Genomic DNA, 12,879 nt, shown 5'->3' with positions numbered 1-12,879 from the left:
AAAGCTTATACAGGGTCACTGTGAGTCGGAACCCACTTGATGGCACTTCACAACAACAACCTAAATCTGTGTGTGTACTTGTGGTAGGTATAGTGCAGCGTCCCTGGACAGCACAAGTGGGTCATCATTTGATTACCAACTGAATGGTTGGCCTTTCAAACCCACTCAGGTACCGTGGAAAAAGGCCTAGTAACCTGCTTCTGAAAGGTCACAGTGTTGAGAAGCCTCTAGAGCGCAGTTCTGGGCAGACACACGCACACACACACACATACATGGGAGTTGGATCGGCTCTAGCAGCTGACAGCAGCAAAGAGCAATGACGAACAATCCAGCAGGAGAGGGCCATAGAAGGTAGCATTGGAGTGTGGAACCGGTGAGGCGCTAGGGAGGGAGGGCAGGGGGAGCCAGGGATAGAGCTAAGGCTCTCGTGGGAATGTGCTCTGGCTGTGAAGGCCAGCTAGGGGCCCCACAAGGCTGGGGCAGAGTGAGTGAGGGGTGCACTGGGGGAGAACAGGGCCTGTTGGGTTGTTGTTAAGTGCTGTCAAGTCGATTCCAACTCCTAGCAGCCCTATAGTGTTTCCAAGGAGCAGCTGGTGGGTTTGAACTGCCAACCTTGTGGTTCGTAATCCGGCGCTGATCCTACAGCGCCACACCAGGACCTCTTGGGTTAAGGGTGCACGTTCTACAAGCACATCTGGAAGAGCTTAGACCAGGACATAGTAGGTGTCAGCGAGTGTTGAGCACTCACTGTTGACATTCAGTCCTGCTGTGTGTGTCTGGGCCAGGCCAGCTGGCTGTCTGTTCTCTCTGAAGCGGGGCCCCATCACCTCGTTCAAGAGAGGAGGGAGGGAAGCACAGAGCTGCAGTCAGAGCTCCCAGACTAGGTTGGATCATTCCCATTTCCTAGACACAGAAAACGAGGTCCCATTGGCCTCGCAGCCTCTTAGGTTCTGAGTTCACTTGGGCAGGCCTGCACCAGCTCTTACACACACACACACACACACACACACACACGCACACACACGCACACACACGCACACACTCACACTCACAAACACACACCTTCAGGCTCCGTCCTTTGTGTAGCCTCCCCTCCCCCTACCACCAGGCTAGTGTGCCCCAGGTCTAGAGCTCCGGGTGGGGCTCCCGCCTGGTCATTATAAACAGGGTCAGTTCCTCTGTTTGTCCTGCCCTCCATGCGGTGCCCAGAGGGAAGCTGTGCCCCGGGTGAATATCCGGGGGAGCCTGCCCACCTCCCCCACAGGGTCACAGCTAAGGGGCGGTGCCAGCTACAGTGTGTAGAGGGGCTTAGGAACTGGGGGGGCGGGCAGGATTGCACAGATTTCATGTGACAGCCCCCATCCCATTACTACTGAGTTTGGCTGCCTCCAGCACTGATCATGAGCTCCCCCCCCCAACACACACACACCCCGTCTTGGGGTGTAACAAAAGATTGTGTGGAAAGGGCCATGGGAGCTGACCAGTGACCCCTCCCCCCGTATTCCTAGTGGACTAGAGGCCACAGATGGCCATGAGAGAGGGAGGCCAAGGTGAGGAACAAGACTCAGGGGTTAGGGGTGAGGTTGGGGAGACATCTGGGAAGACTGAGGAGGTGAGAGACCATGGGACACATAGAGGGTGACAGCAGGGGAGGATGGAAATGGGGGTGGTCCCAGTGTATATGGACAAGCCTAGAACTAGAAAGATGAAGAACAGGGTGTCCAGCTGGTGAGCTGAGGACAGAGCTCTCAGGGAGGGGCACTGTTCAGGGCTGTGGAGTTGGGGCACGACACAAAGGGGCTCTGGCTTGAAGGGGTGGGGGCAGAGGCTGTCCCATCCCAGGTGTGGGAGGCCAGGTCCCAAGCAGATAGGGAAACTGGGCCAGGCTTGGCTCTGGTCACCCACTGGCCACGAGGCCCAGACCAGTCTAGACAGGTTGGTTGCTGTGTCCCTGCCCACCTCCCACTGGGCTCCCACTGCCAAACCAGTTCAGCCGGGTGTACCCATCATTGGCGCTGCCACCTCACACAACTGTTCTTCCAGGGAAGAGAGCTGGGGGCTGGAAGGGCTGAGGGTCAGGGGGCACGAGGAAGGTTGGGCTGTGTCCCCAGACACACCTGGGAGTGGGTCTCTCAGGACCCACGCAGAGGAGCAGGCCAAGAATAGACACAGCCCACCTTACACGGCGTCCCCTCTTCTGTGAAACAACCTCGGCTCCTGCCCTCTCCCCAGGCCACACCTGGTCCCCCTCAGGGCTCCTCAAGCCCCCTGCTCTGGGGCCAGGTCTGGCTCCTCCACTGGCATGAGGGGCACACAGGGGACCCACCGGTAAGTCCTCACACTAAATAGATGAGGAGTGACCATTTGGTGGTTTTCTTCCCATTTTACAGATGAGAAAGCCGAAGCCCACAGAGGAGTTGTCACCTGCCCAAGGGCGCGTTTAGCAGATCCAGCATCAAACCAGGTCTGTGTGAATGACCTTATGGTTATTATGCAGGCCATCTGGGGCAGGGCCTCCTCCCTTAGATTCTGCCAAAAGAGGTCATAGTCGTCACAGTAGGAGACACTGGCATGGCGTATCCCCTCGCTGCCCGGCCCTGAGCTAAGCTCTTTGCTCGCTTACTCCTGGCAACTCAATCACCACAGCAGCCTAGTGGGGCATAACAAGGCTCATCCCCATTTTACAGTTGGGGAGATGGAGGCACAGAGCGGTGAAGTCACATGCAGTTAAAGAGAGATCAGTGCTGTGGCCATCTGGCCTCCCTGTGTGATGCCCCATGGGCATGTATCTCCCTTCTGGCCCCTTTGCTTCTTAAACTGGCTGTTAGCATTGACCCTGTGCTGGTCAGTGGCTCCATAGGATAAGCATTGGACTTGGAAGCCACAAGGCCGGCAGCAGACACAGGAATGAAAGTAAATGTCCAGGAGTTACAGAGGAGACAAGGCTGTGTTCCTGAAAAGGTGGGCAGTCTTGGAAAACCTCTATAGGGTCACTGTGAGCCAGAATTGACTTGATGGCCATGGTTTGGGTTTGGGTTTTATGGGAGTCTCTGGGTGGTGCAAATAGTTAATGCGCTGAACTGCTAATTATGAGATTGGAGAGTTGAGTCCACCCAGAGGCACCTCAGAATAAAGGTCTGGCGACCTGCTTTCCCCAGTCAGCTTTGGAAAGCTTTATGGAACACAGTTCTCCTCTGGTACAATCTGGGGTCATTGTGACTCCACGGCAGCTGTTGTCTGTAAACGTGCTGTTAAGGTGATATGACGGAGAAGCCAGTGGGAGGTCTTACTTGGGGTGGTCAGCAAAGGAGCTGAAGGGTGCAAGGGAGGACAGAGCTCTGTGGGGACCTGCAGGGAGAATGTTCCAGGCCCAGGGAGCAGCCAGCCAATGCAAAGGCTCTGTGGGCTGGGGCTGACAGGGAGACAAGGCAGAGAGGTGACAGGAGGACTCTTGTTTCTCCTGAGTGAGGGTTCTGCACAAGGCAGGTGCTAGGGGCCCCACAGCCTAGAGCCGGGGGCTGGCCCAGGAAGTGGGGTGTGAAGGTGAACAGGACAGAGGAGGGGTGAGACTGTGGATTCTGACTCCAGTGTGGTGGATCCCTCCTGCAGATCCCCTGGGAGGAGCCCCAGCCTCTGGTACCATGTTTGGGAAGAAGAAGAAGCATCGGGTAGAGATCTCGGCGCCATCCAACTTTGAGCACCGCGTGCATACGGGATTCGACCAGCAAGAACAGAAGTTCACCGGACTCCCTTGCCAATGGCAGAGCCTGATTGAGGAGTCTGCACGCCGACCCAAGCCCTTCATCGACCCCGCCTGCATCACTTCCATCCGTCCTGGAGCCCCCAAGGTAGGCCAGCTCCTCCCAGCGCTGACCAGACCCTTCCTCCTCCTCACCAGCCTCCTCCCAACCAGTGACACCTTCCACCCCTGGTCTTGGCCCCAACATCGACCTTTAACCCATCCATCCCTCCACCTACTGGACCCTCACTGTGCCACACTCCACACCAGTCCGTCCCCTCCCCGCCCCCCCATGCTGCAGCCCCCTCGGGCCCTTACAGCTCCAGCAGCACCCTCTCCAGACCTGCGCTCCCTGCACCCTGCTCCATACACCCAGACCCATGCTAAGGTTGGGGCAGAGGGCTAACATGTTCCTAGCCTCCAACAAGCCCCCAGTCTAGTGGGGAGACAGGCCTGACCCCAGACATGGTCTGATTAGGATGGGAGTCCCAGGGGAGTCCCCTGACCGGATCTAGGCGTTTAGGAGAGCTTGTACAGAGACCCCTGAGCCAAGTCCTCAGGCTATTGCAGCATAACAGTGTGTGGTGGTGGGGAGCAGGAGTTTCACTGAGAAACTGAGTCATGCAGAGCCCTGGGTTTCGGGTTTTGGGGGGTGTTTTACATTTAATTATGCCAACTTTGAAAAAAATAACAGAGGTGAGATTTGAACCAGGGTCTCTTTCCAAAACCCAGCCCTACACTTTGCCCCCCTGTCTTGCTTCTTTGTGAAAATGTGAGTTGTGGCCAGATGCCCAAGCATGGCCTGAGGTGAGGTGGGCACTGTGCCCGCGAACCCACGCCTGTCCTCATAAAGCCAGCATGGGAGCCTGGACTTTACCCCGAGGCAGTCAGAACCAGGAAGGACTGAGGGCACCATAGGCAAGTTTGTCCTCAGTGGGTGGAGGTGGGTGTGACCGTCTGCTGGCCCACACACACGCACACACACGGACTGAGGGCACCATAGGCAAGTTTGTCCTCAGTGGGTGGAGGTGGGTGTGACCGTCTGCTGGCCCCACGCCCAGGGGTGGGCCCTTGGCTGACTCATCTCTCCCAGTGGCCGCCCTGTCCAGCCTGGCAGGGAGGAGACACAGGCTCAGAAGCCCCCCTCCCCCTCTCCCCTCCCCCCTTCCCCACATATCCGTCTGCCCTGTAAGTAGGACTTTGAATTCCTAGCCACTGCTTAAAAGGCAAGAGACCTCACATCCAAATCTCCACTTTTGGCTTCTCTTGGCAAATGTGCTGTGGCTGGTGGCCTATGGGGTGGGAGGGATCTGCTTTCTGGTCCTGTAGGCCCCACCCAACCTATCATAGCCCCAGCACACTTGGCTGCTCTGCTGGGGTGTGCTGATGTACAAGTAAGGTGCCTCCTAGAGCTATGTCCACCACGAGGAAGGAACCCCTTTTTTAAATTCCTATCAAGGGGCTCCTCGGGCAAGCACCTTGACCCCAAAATCTTCCCAGTCCTCTCAGACACCCCCTACTCCCACCCCCTGGCGCTCGCAACCCTAATTCTCACACCAGAGTCTAATCACAGGTCTGTCTGTTTTGCTTGAGACCTTTCACTATGATCCCTGCGAGACCAGTGGCCTAGGAGAGGCCCGAGGCAGGTATAGGCCACATGGGGACCAGTGTGGTTGGAGGGACCTTTGGTGGAACCTGTATTTACCTAACGTTCCATTCAGTCCCTGTGTGGTGGTGTGCTGCGGAGTCGGCTCTTGACTCATAGCGACCCCGTGTGAGGGTTCCAAGGCTGTAAATCTTTCCAGGAGCAGAAAGCCTCGTCTTTCTCCCTGGAACAGCTGGTAGTTTCAGACTGCTGACCTTGGAGTTAGCAACCTGACTCATAACCACTCTAGTCCTACCCACACAGCCTGTGCCCAGCCCACTCCTCTCTACTCACTTGTTTGTTGTCGATGTTGAGTGCCCTCGACTTAGGTTCCCACCCATAGTGACCCCATATAGGGCTTCCAAGGACCTTTCGGGGCAAACTAATTTTCCAGCCCAGCCCATTAACCCCCAGCACCACACCAGGACTCCTTGAGCATCTCCTGTATTCCAGGTGCTGGTCTAAGTGCTGAGATGTATAGAGGGGACAGAACAGGCCCGCCCTCAGAACATGGCAGTGGGGAGATCTGCACAGATGCCCTGGGCCTGCGGGCTCTGAGAGGGTGCTCTGGGAAACCAGGCTGGGACTAGCCTTATTAGACTACAGCTGGTCAGTAAACCTCGCTGAGATAAGCTTCCAGAGAGAGGGAACTCTGGGGACTAGGAAAGAGTGATCCAGACTGTGGTAACAGCTAGTGCAAAGGCCCTGAGGTAGAGGAGGCCCAGGTGGCTGGAACTGAGTGAGGGTTGATAGGCATAGGGATTAGGGACAACCCTGGAGATGGTAACTTGGTGTTCAGGGGAGTGGATGGCATGGAAGTGGGCTCTGGCTGGCTGCCGTGGGCATTGCTTTTGCCACCATTCATGCTGGGACCCTCTCTTGTCCTCTCCTTTGGATCTGGGCCCTCCTTGTAGCCCCACCCCCAGCCTCCCTGGTTTTGGGGTTAATGGCCTGATGGGCCGGCAGGGAAGGAAGTGCCAGGCGCTGTCCTGGCGGGGGAATCCTATAATTTGCATCTCTCCCGAGCTGATGAAGGGCTGGGCTGGCTTCTCTCCCTCCTCCAGCCCACAGGGCAGGACCTGCCTGCCGCCTGGGGAGCAGAGAAAGACAGGGCCACACAGCCCTGGGGCCAAGCCCGCCCTTGGGGAACATCATCCGCTCCCCCTGCTGAGACTGGTTTCTCTGTGGGGTCCTGCCCCCCATCGTCACCCCATGGCATTTCTTCATTTCGTCTCTGTCTTGTCTCTGTGTTGTGTTGTCCTGTCCTGTCCTTTTGTGTTGGATGTCCCTACTGTCTACCCTACCTCCTCCCCCTCCGCCTGCTCCTGCCCCCCGCCCCCCAGACCATCGTACGGGGCAGTAAAGGTGCCAAGGATGGGGCCCTCACCCTGCTGCTCGACGAGTTTGAGAACATGTCGGTGACACGCTCCAATTCCCTCCGGAGAGACAGCCCGCCGCCCCCCACCCACGCCCGCCAGGAAAATGGGATGGCCGAGGAGCAGGCTGCCACGGCCAGAGGGGGACCCGAGAAGGCCGGCGGCCACGGCCGGGCCACTGGTCGCAGCGAGGCGGGTGGCAGCAGTGGTGACAGGCGGCGGGTGGGGCCAGAGAAGAGGCCCAAGTCTTCCAGGGAGGGCCCAGGGGGACCGCAGGAGTCCTCCCGGGACAAACGTCCCCTCTCGGGACCCGATGTCAGCGGGGCGAAACTGGCAGCTGGCCGGCCCTTTAACACGTACCCGTGGGCCGACACAGACCACCCGTCCCGGGGTGCCCAGGTAACTGATCTCCCCACCCAGGACTCCCACAGTCCTCCCGTGTCCCCCACATCAGCTCCAGCCTGTGCCCCCCCCACCATCCATCTCATCCTCAACACCACATGTCTGTCCCCAGCCAGACCCTGTTCAGAGCCTCACCGTACCTCTCTCTCTCTCTCCCTTCTCTTCCAGGGGGAGTCTCACAGCAGGGCCCCCAATGGGCCATCTGCGGGGGGCCTGACTGCCCCTCAGTCATCCTCCTCTCGGCCCCCCGCCCAAGTCCGAGGCACCCCCAGTCCCAGAGTGCTGGGCCCCCATGCCTCCGAGCCCCAACTGGCACCCCTGGCCCGTACCCCTGCCATCCCTGCTCCCTCCACTGTCCCCACCGCCCCTGGCCCCCGCTCCCCCCAGCGTGAACCCCAGCGCGTATCCCATGAACAGTTCCGGGCCACCCTACAGCTGGTGGTGGACCCCGGCGACCCTCGCTCCTACCTGGACAACTTCATCAAGATCGGCGAGGGCTCCACGGGCATCGTGTGCATCGCCACCGTGCGCAGCTCCGGCAAGCTGGTGGCTGTCAAGAAGATGGACCTGCGCAAGCAGCAGAGGCGCGAGCTGCTCTTCAATGAGGTGCTCCTCCCTGACCTTTGTCCCGCCATCTGGGCTTCCCCACCTCTTCACTTCCCTCCTCACACCCTCCCCAGTCGACCTCCTCTGTCCGTCACTACCGGTTCTTGCCTCAGATTTGATGCTGTTTGCATCTCTGCCCCCATCCCTGAGCCCTAGACCCAGTGTCCTCGGAGTTACTTTCAACCCCTCACACCTAGTGAGTCCCAAATGCACCTCTGAGTGTCTCCCCCAGACTTCTCCTCTCAGCCCCGCACACACTGCTGGCCAGGCCCTAAATGCTCCCCAACCTCCACCCCAGCCTGCAGCATGCAGCCCTACCCTTTTACTCCTCCAGTCTCCCTTCATGGGTGTCCCCCAAAGGGGTCTTTATAAAGTGGGGATTTGACTGTGTACCCCCTCAGCCTACGTACCTGGGGGCCTGTAGGACACAGTGCCTGGGCCCACCTGACCTTTGAGGTGAGGCCTGTCACCACTGGTGACGTAACTGATCTTGGGCCCCTTCTAGAGGTGAATTGTGGGATATGGGAAGGCCCAGGGCCTCTGCTGGAGTCCAGAAGGACACAACCCTGAGGTGTCCTCGCTCCCTCCCCCCCATGCACCACGTCTTTTACCTTCAACCCCAGTGTCCTCAGGGCTCTCAGAGGCCAGCCCAGGATTGGGCTGGGGGCTGGGGGGAGCCATCCCAGAATGCCACCTGAGCTGGCTGTGGGAGGGAACCCTGACCCAGGTCTCGCCCAGGTGGTGATCATGCGGGACTATCAGCATGAGAACGTGGTGGAGATGTACAACAGCTACCTGGTGGGCGATGAGCTCTGGGTGGTGATGGAGTTCCTGGAGGGAGGTGCCCTCACCGACATCGTCACCCACACCAGGTATTGGCTGGGAGGCTGGGCCCCAGGGGCAGGCAGGCCAGTGTCCCCCTCAGACTGTCCCAGCGGCTCACCCATCCCATGCAGGATGAACGAGGAGCAGATTGCTGCCGTGTGCCTCGCCGTGCTACAGGCCTTGTCTGTGCTTCACGCCCAGGGCGTCATCCACCGAGACATCAAGAGTGACTCTATCCTGCTGGCCCATGATGGCCGGGTGAGCCCTAGGGTGGCCGGGGAGTGGGGCTACCCTGAGCCTCTCCCACGTTCCTCCTCTGCACTCTCACCCACTAAGCCTTAAGGAATAGGAAGTTTCTTTGTTTCAGCGGCAAGTGTCCAGATCACCAGGGTCCAGGAGCCCCCAGGCTGGCAGGCACAGCATCAGTATAGTGTGCTGGGAAATGTAGTCCATCCCTGTGCCTCGAGCTCATGCCTCTGACTCCACCTTCTCACAGACAGGCTTCTCACCTTCCCTAAGAACCCATTCCTAGCTGAGCACCCCTGGGCCTGCATCCCATAGTTTGGGCATGAGCCTCACAGTACCCACCTGTGCATGTCTGTACCAGTCGGGGAGGTGGGTTAGGGTGGACAAGGGTCTTGGTTTTCATCTGATTCTTTCAAAAGTTGGTGGTCCACCCATAGGAAAAACATTTGCTAGTCCAGAGGGCAGAGGTAGCCAGGGCTGTTACTTGGGGAACTCTCATTCTGAGGTCCATAAAATCAAGGGGTGTCAGCACATGTGTGTGGGGGAGTCATCTCTGGACCTCCTCAAATTGTGTGCGCTGTGTGTATGAGAGAGTCAGTCCACAGAGCTCCTCACAGGTCTGAGTGGGGCCTGTGGCTCCAAAATTGATACACATCTTTGAACCTGGAGACTTGGCTGTTGCAGTAGCAGAGCCATGGGCTGTATCCCCTCAGACCCCCCAGGGAGGGATTGTGTCCCCTTGGACCCCAGGGTGAGGCTGTGTCCCCTCAGACCTCCCAGGGAGGGACTTAGACCCCTAGGATGGGACTGTGTCCCTTCAACCCCCGCAGGGTGGGGCTGTGTCCCCATAGGACTGAGGCGGGAAGAGTTGCTTTCTCTCGGCAACAGGCCCAGATAAAGGGTTTTGGAGCCAGACCATGTCCTTTGGCAAAAGTCTGCTTGACTTGGCCCACTTCCCTTGAGAGCCTCTGTGTGGCTGGTGGCTCCCAGGTGCCAGGGCCTCCCCCACAGATTAGTCCACAGGCGACCCAGTGGAGCTTCTGGGGTCTGTGTCTGGGGAAGGGGCCTGCCCTTGTCTCTGGATGAGAACCACCACCCTCCTCCTCTTCCCCTGCCTGAGTCCAGTTTCCTTTTAGGTAATCTCAGCCCCTATCTCCTAGACTGGTTGTTGTTGTTTTTAACTGCTGTCGAGTCGGTTCTGACTCATAGTGACCCTGTCTAGGGTTTCCAAGGAGCAGCTGGTGAGTTTGAACCGCCAACCTTGTGGTTCAAAGCGACCTTGGTGCCCAGTGCTTTATCCCTCAGCGCCACAACCCGGTGGGGAGGATCCAAAGAGAAACCAGGTGGTGGCAGTCGAGCACAGGGCCCGGCCCTTGGGACAATGGCAGGCAGTGCTGGCTCGTGTCACTGGAGCCCAGAGGGTAGGGGAAGAGACTCTAGAGACAGCTCATCTATATAGGCAGGCACCTGACTCGCCTCCCCCTCACCCCAGGCCCTCTGACCCTGCTACCTCCCCCTTGCCCCCGTCCAGGTGAAGCTGTCAGACTTCGGGTTCTGTGCCCAGGTGAGCAAGGAGGTGCCACGGAGAAAGTCTCTGGTGGGCACACCCTACTGGATGGCCCCGGAACTCATCTCCCGCCTTCCCTACGGGCCAGAGGTAAGCCAGACTTCAAGGTGACAGTCCAGACACAGAAGGTGGGATCAGGTGAAGGGGTTCATGGAACTGGAAGACAGGACAGCAAGCATTCCCTCGGCTTGTTTCTTCTTGTTTGAGCTCTGGTCCAGAGCCAGGCCCCTCGCTTGGCATTGGGGACAGAGTGCTGTACCACGTGGCTGCAGAGGCCATAGCCTGGCTGGCTCTCAGCTCGTGTGGCCTGAAGATGCTCTTGGAAGCATTGTAAAGCGAGAGCTCTCATAAAAATTGGACTTTCCATTTTCTGGCAGAAAACCCACATTTTCACACAGCTACAATTAGCAGGCTACACTAAGGGGTCAGGGCACTCATTTTGGGCCCCATTCCCCCCGTTGTCTTTGGCCAGCCAGCTCACTCACTTCAGTTGTCTGTCTGGCCTGGAGCCTTTGAGCTGCTGTGACCCATGGCCCGGGGGACACTTCTGAGCCACCAGGCTGTGACCAACTGCCTGACCATGAAAAAGGCCTCCTGGGAAGCACTTGATGGCAGACCCCTGGGCTAGGAGGAGACTGCTGTGTGAGTCCGAAAGGGCGTTTCTGGCAGGACTGCATGTGTGTGGTGGGAAACCCAGCTCTGAGCCTCAACACTGCTGTCCTTGGAACGGTGGTGTTGGGGGTGGGCTGGCCTCTGGCCTGGCCATCCAGGGGTATTTTCTGTCTCTCACCTCGGCCAGGCTCTTCCCTCTGTCACCTTCACTTGGGCAGCTGTTCTTCTGTGGGAACAGAGGTGACCCTTAGCATCTCCAAGACTGTTGAGGGAAGAGGGACCCCAGGGTTAACTACATGCAGCCCGCTGTTGATACATAAATCAGCCTGGGTCAGCAGCCACTCTGAGGACTGAAAGGGAGGCGAGTTTCAACTGAGGAAACACAGTGTGGTCAGCAAAAAACAGGTGGCCACTGAGTGGGCAGAACCCCAGAGATGCCCTTCAGATGGCTTTGTGGGAGAGGGCCTGAGAAAGGATGTCCTCAGCCCCAAATGAAGATGCAAAGATGGAATCAAGGCTCCCACTGGCTGTCACTCTGCAGTTCCCCCTTCTCCCCACCCCTCAGGTGGACATCTGGTCTCTAGGGGTGATGGTGATTGAGATGGTGGACGGGGAACCTCCCTACTTCAATGAGCCGCCCCTCAAAGCCATGAAGATGATCCGGGACAACCTGCCGCCTCGACTTAAGAACCTGCACAAGGTCGGCCCCTGGCCGGGGGGCGGGTGGGTCAGACTCGCCTGGCCTCTGGAACTGCTATTGTCAACCAGTTCATGCTGGGGACTGAGCGGAGCACACAGGGTCCCTGAGCCCATCCTGCCCCAGAGCTGGTCTGTGCAAGGGCCACCTGGCTGAATGCAGACAGCATAGCTGGGGACAGGGACAGGGGCCTTCACACTGGGGAGAGAATGAGCCCCCTGGGTGGGGCCCTCTAGATTTCTCTTTCTCCACCGACTAACTTCTGGACAGCCCTTTCCTCTGCCTACTCCCTACTTGAGTTACTGTTCCCCTGACCCTCCCCCTGCACCCCCAATAGGTCTCGCCCTCCTTGAAGGGCTTCCTGGAGCGCCTGTTGGTGCGGGACCCTGCCCAGCGGGCCACGGCGGCTGAGCTGCTAAAGCATCCCTTCCTGACCAAGGCCGGGCCGCCCGCCAGCATCGTGCCCCTCATGCGCCAGAACCGCACCAGATGAGGCCCCGCGCCTGCCCCTCAACCAAAGAGCCCCACCGGAGGCCAGTAGGGGGCCGGCCCCCACTCCTCCCCTGAGGAGACACTCCGTGTGGCGCCACCCTCCTCCCAGGGCTCAGGGCCCTACTACTGAACTCCAACTGAGACTTTTAAAGAAAACCCAGGGACTCGTGGGAGCAAGGAGGCTTCCAGGCCATCTCAATCCAGGACAGGCCCTGGCCCTCCTCCCCGGTCTCCTGGACGGACGGGCCATCCATCACTGGAAACCTGCAGCGAAACCGCAGCAGGGAGAGAACACTACGAGAGACTGCATGTGTGTGAGCGTGCGCGTGTGCATGGCCCCACAAGTGGGTGTCTCAGACCTCGCCTAATATACAGCACCCCCCCACCCCACCCCCGCCCCGAGCCATGTGGGGGTCGATCATGAATGTCTGAAGAGTGGCCTTTTCCCTTTACTCTGTGTACCCTGTTGGAACAGATGGGGGCCAGGGGGCCATCCCCTTGCCACTGCAGAAATGACTACTGCACTCGGGTAGCCCCCTGTTTTCTAGAAATCTATTTATATTGCCATTTTATAACACTAGCCCCTGACCCTGCTTGGGGACAGACAACCCCTGTCCTTCTGGGTGGCATCGGGGCCAGAACCACCATCTGAAGAATCAGGTTCCTGGCCCC

At 58.5% G+C, this 12,879-nt stretch overlaps 1 protein-coding gene across 1 annotated transcript; it reads left to right on the top strand.

Annotated features, from left to right (window-relative positions):
- Nucleotides 1-3,641: 3,641 nt before the first annotated feature.
- Nucleotides 3,642-12,208, top strand: PAK4 (p21 protein (Cdc42/Rac)-activated kinase 4). The gene is made up of 8 exons (XM_006871442.1): nucleotides 3,642-3,848; nucleotides 6,728-7,159; nucleotides 7,331-7,768; nucleotides 8,507-8,640; nucleotides 8,725-8,851; nucleotides 10,371-10,496; nucleotides 11,584-11,718; nucleotides 12,053-12,208. Exons 1-8 carry the CDS (start codon nucleotides 3,642-3,644, stop codon nucleotides 12,206-12,208), a joined length of 1,755 nt encoding a protein of 584 aa, XP_006871504.1.
- Nucleotides 12,209-12,879: the final 671 nt, after the last annotated feature.

This window comes from Chrysochloris asiatica, unplaced genomic scaffold (assembly GCF_000296735.1).
Source record: "Chrysochloris asiatica unplaced genomic scaffold, ChrAsi1.0 scaffold00168, whole genome shotgun sequence".
NCBI lineage: Eukaryota > Metazoa > Chordata > Mammalia > Afrosoricida > Chrysochloridae > Chrysochloris > Chrysochloris asiatica.
The sequence above is the reverse complement of the archived record's forward strand: the minus strand, read 5'-3'. Positions and strand labels throughout refer to the sequence as shown.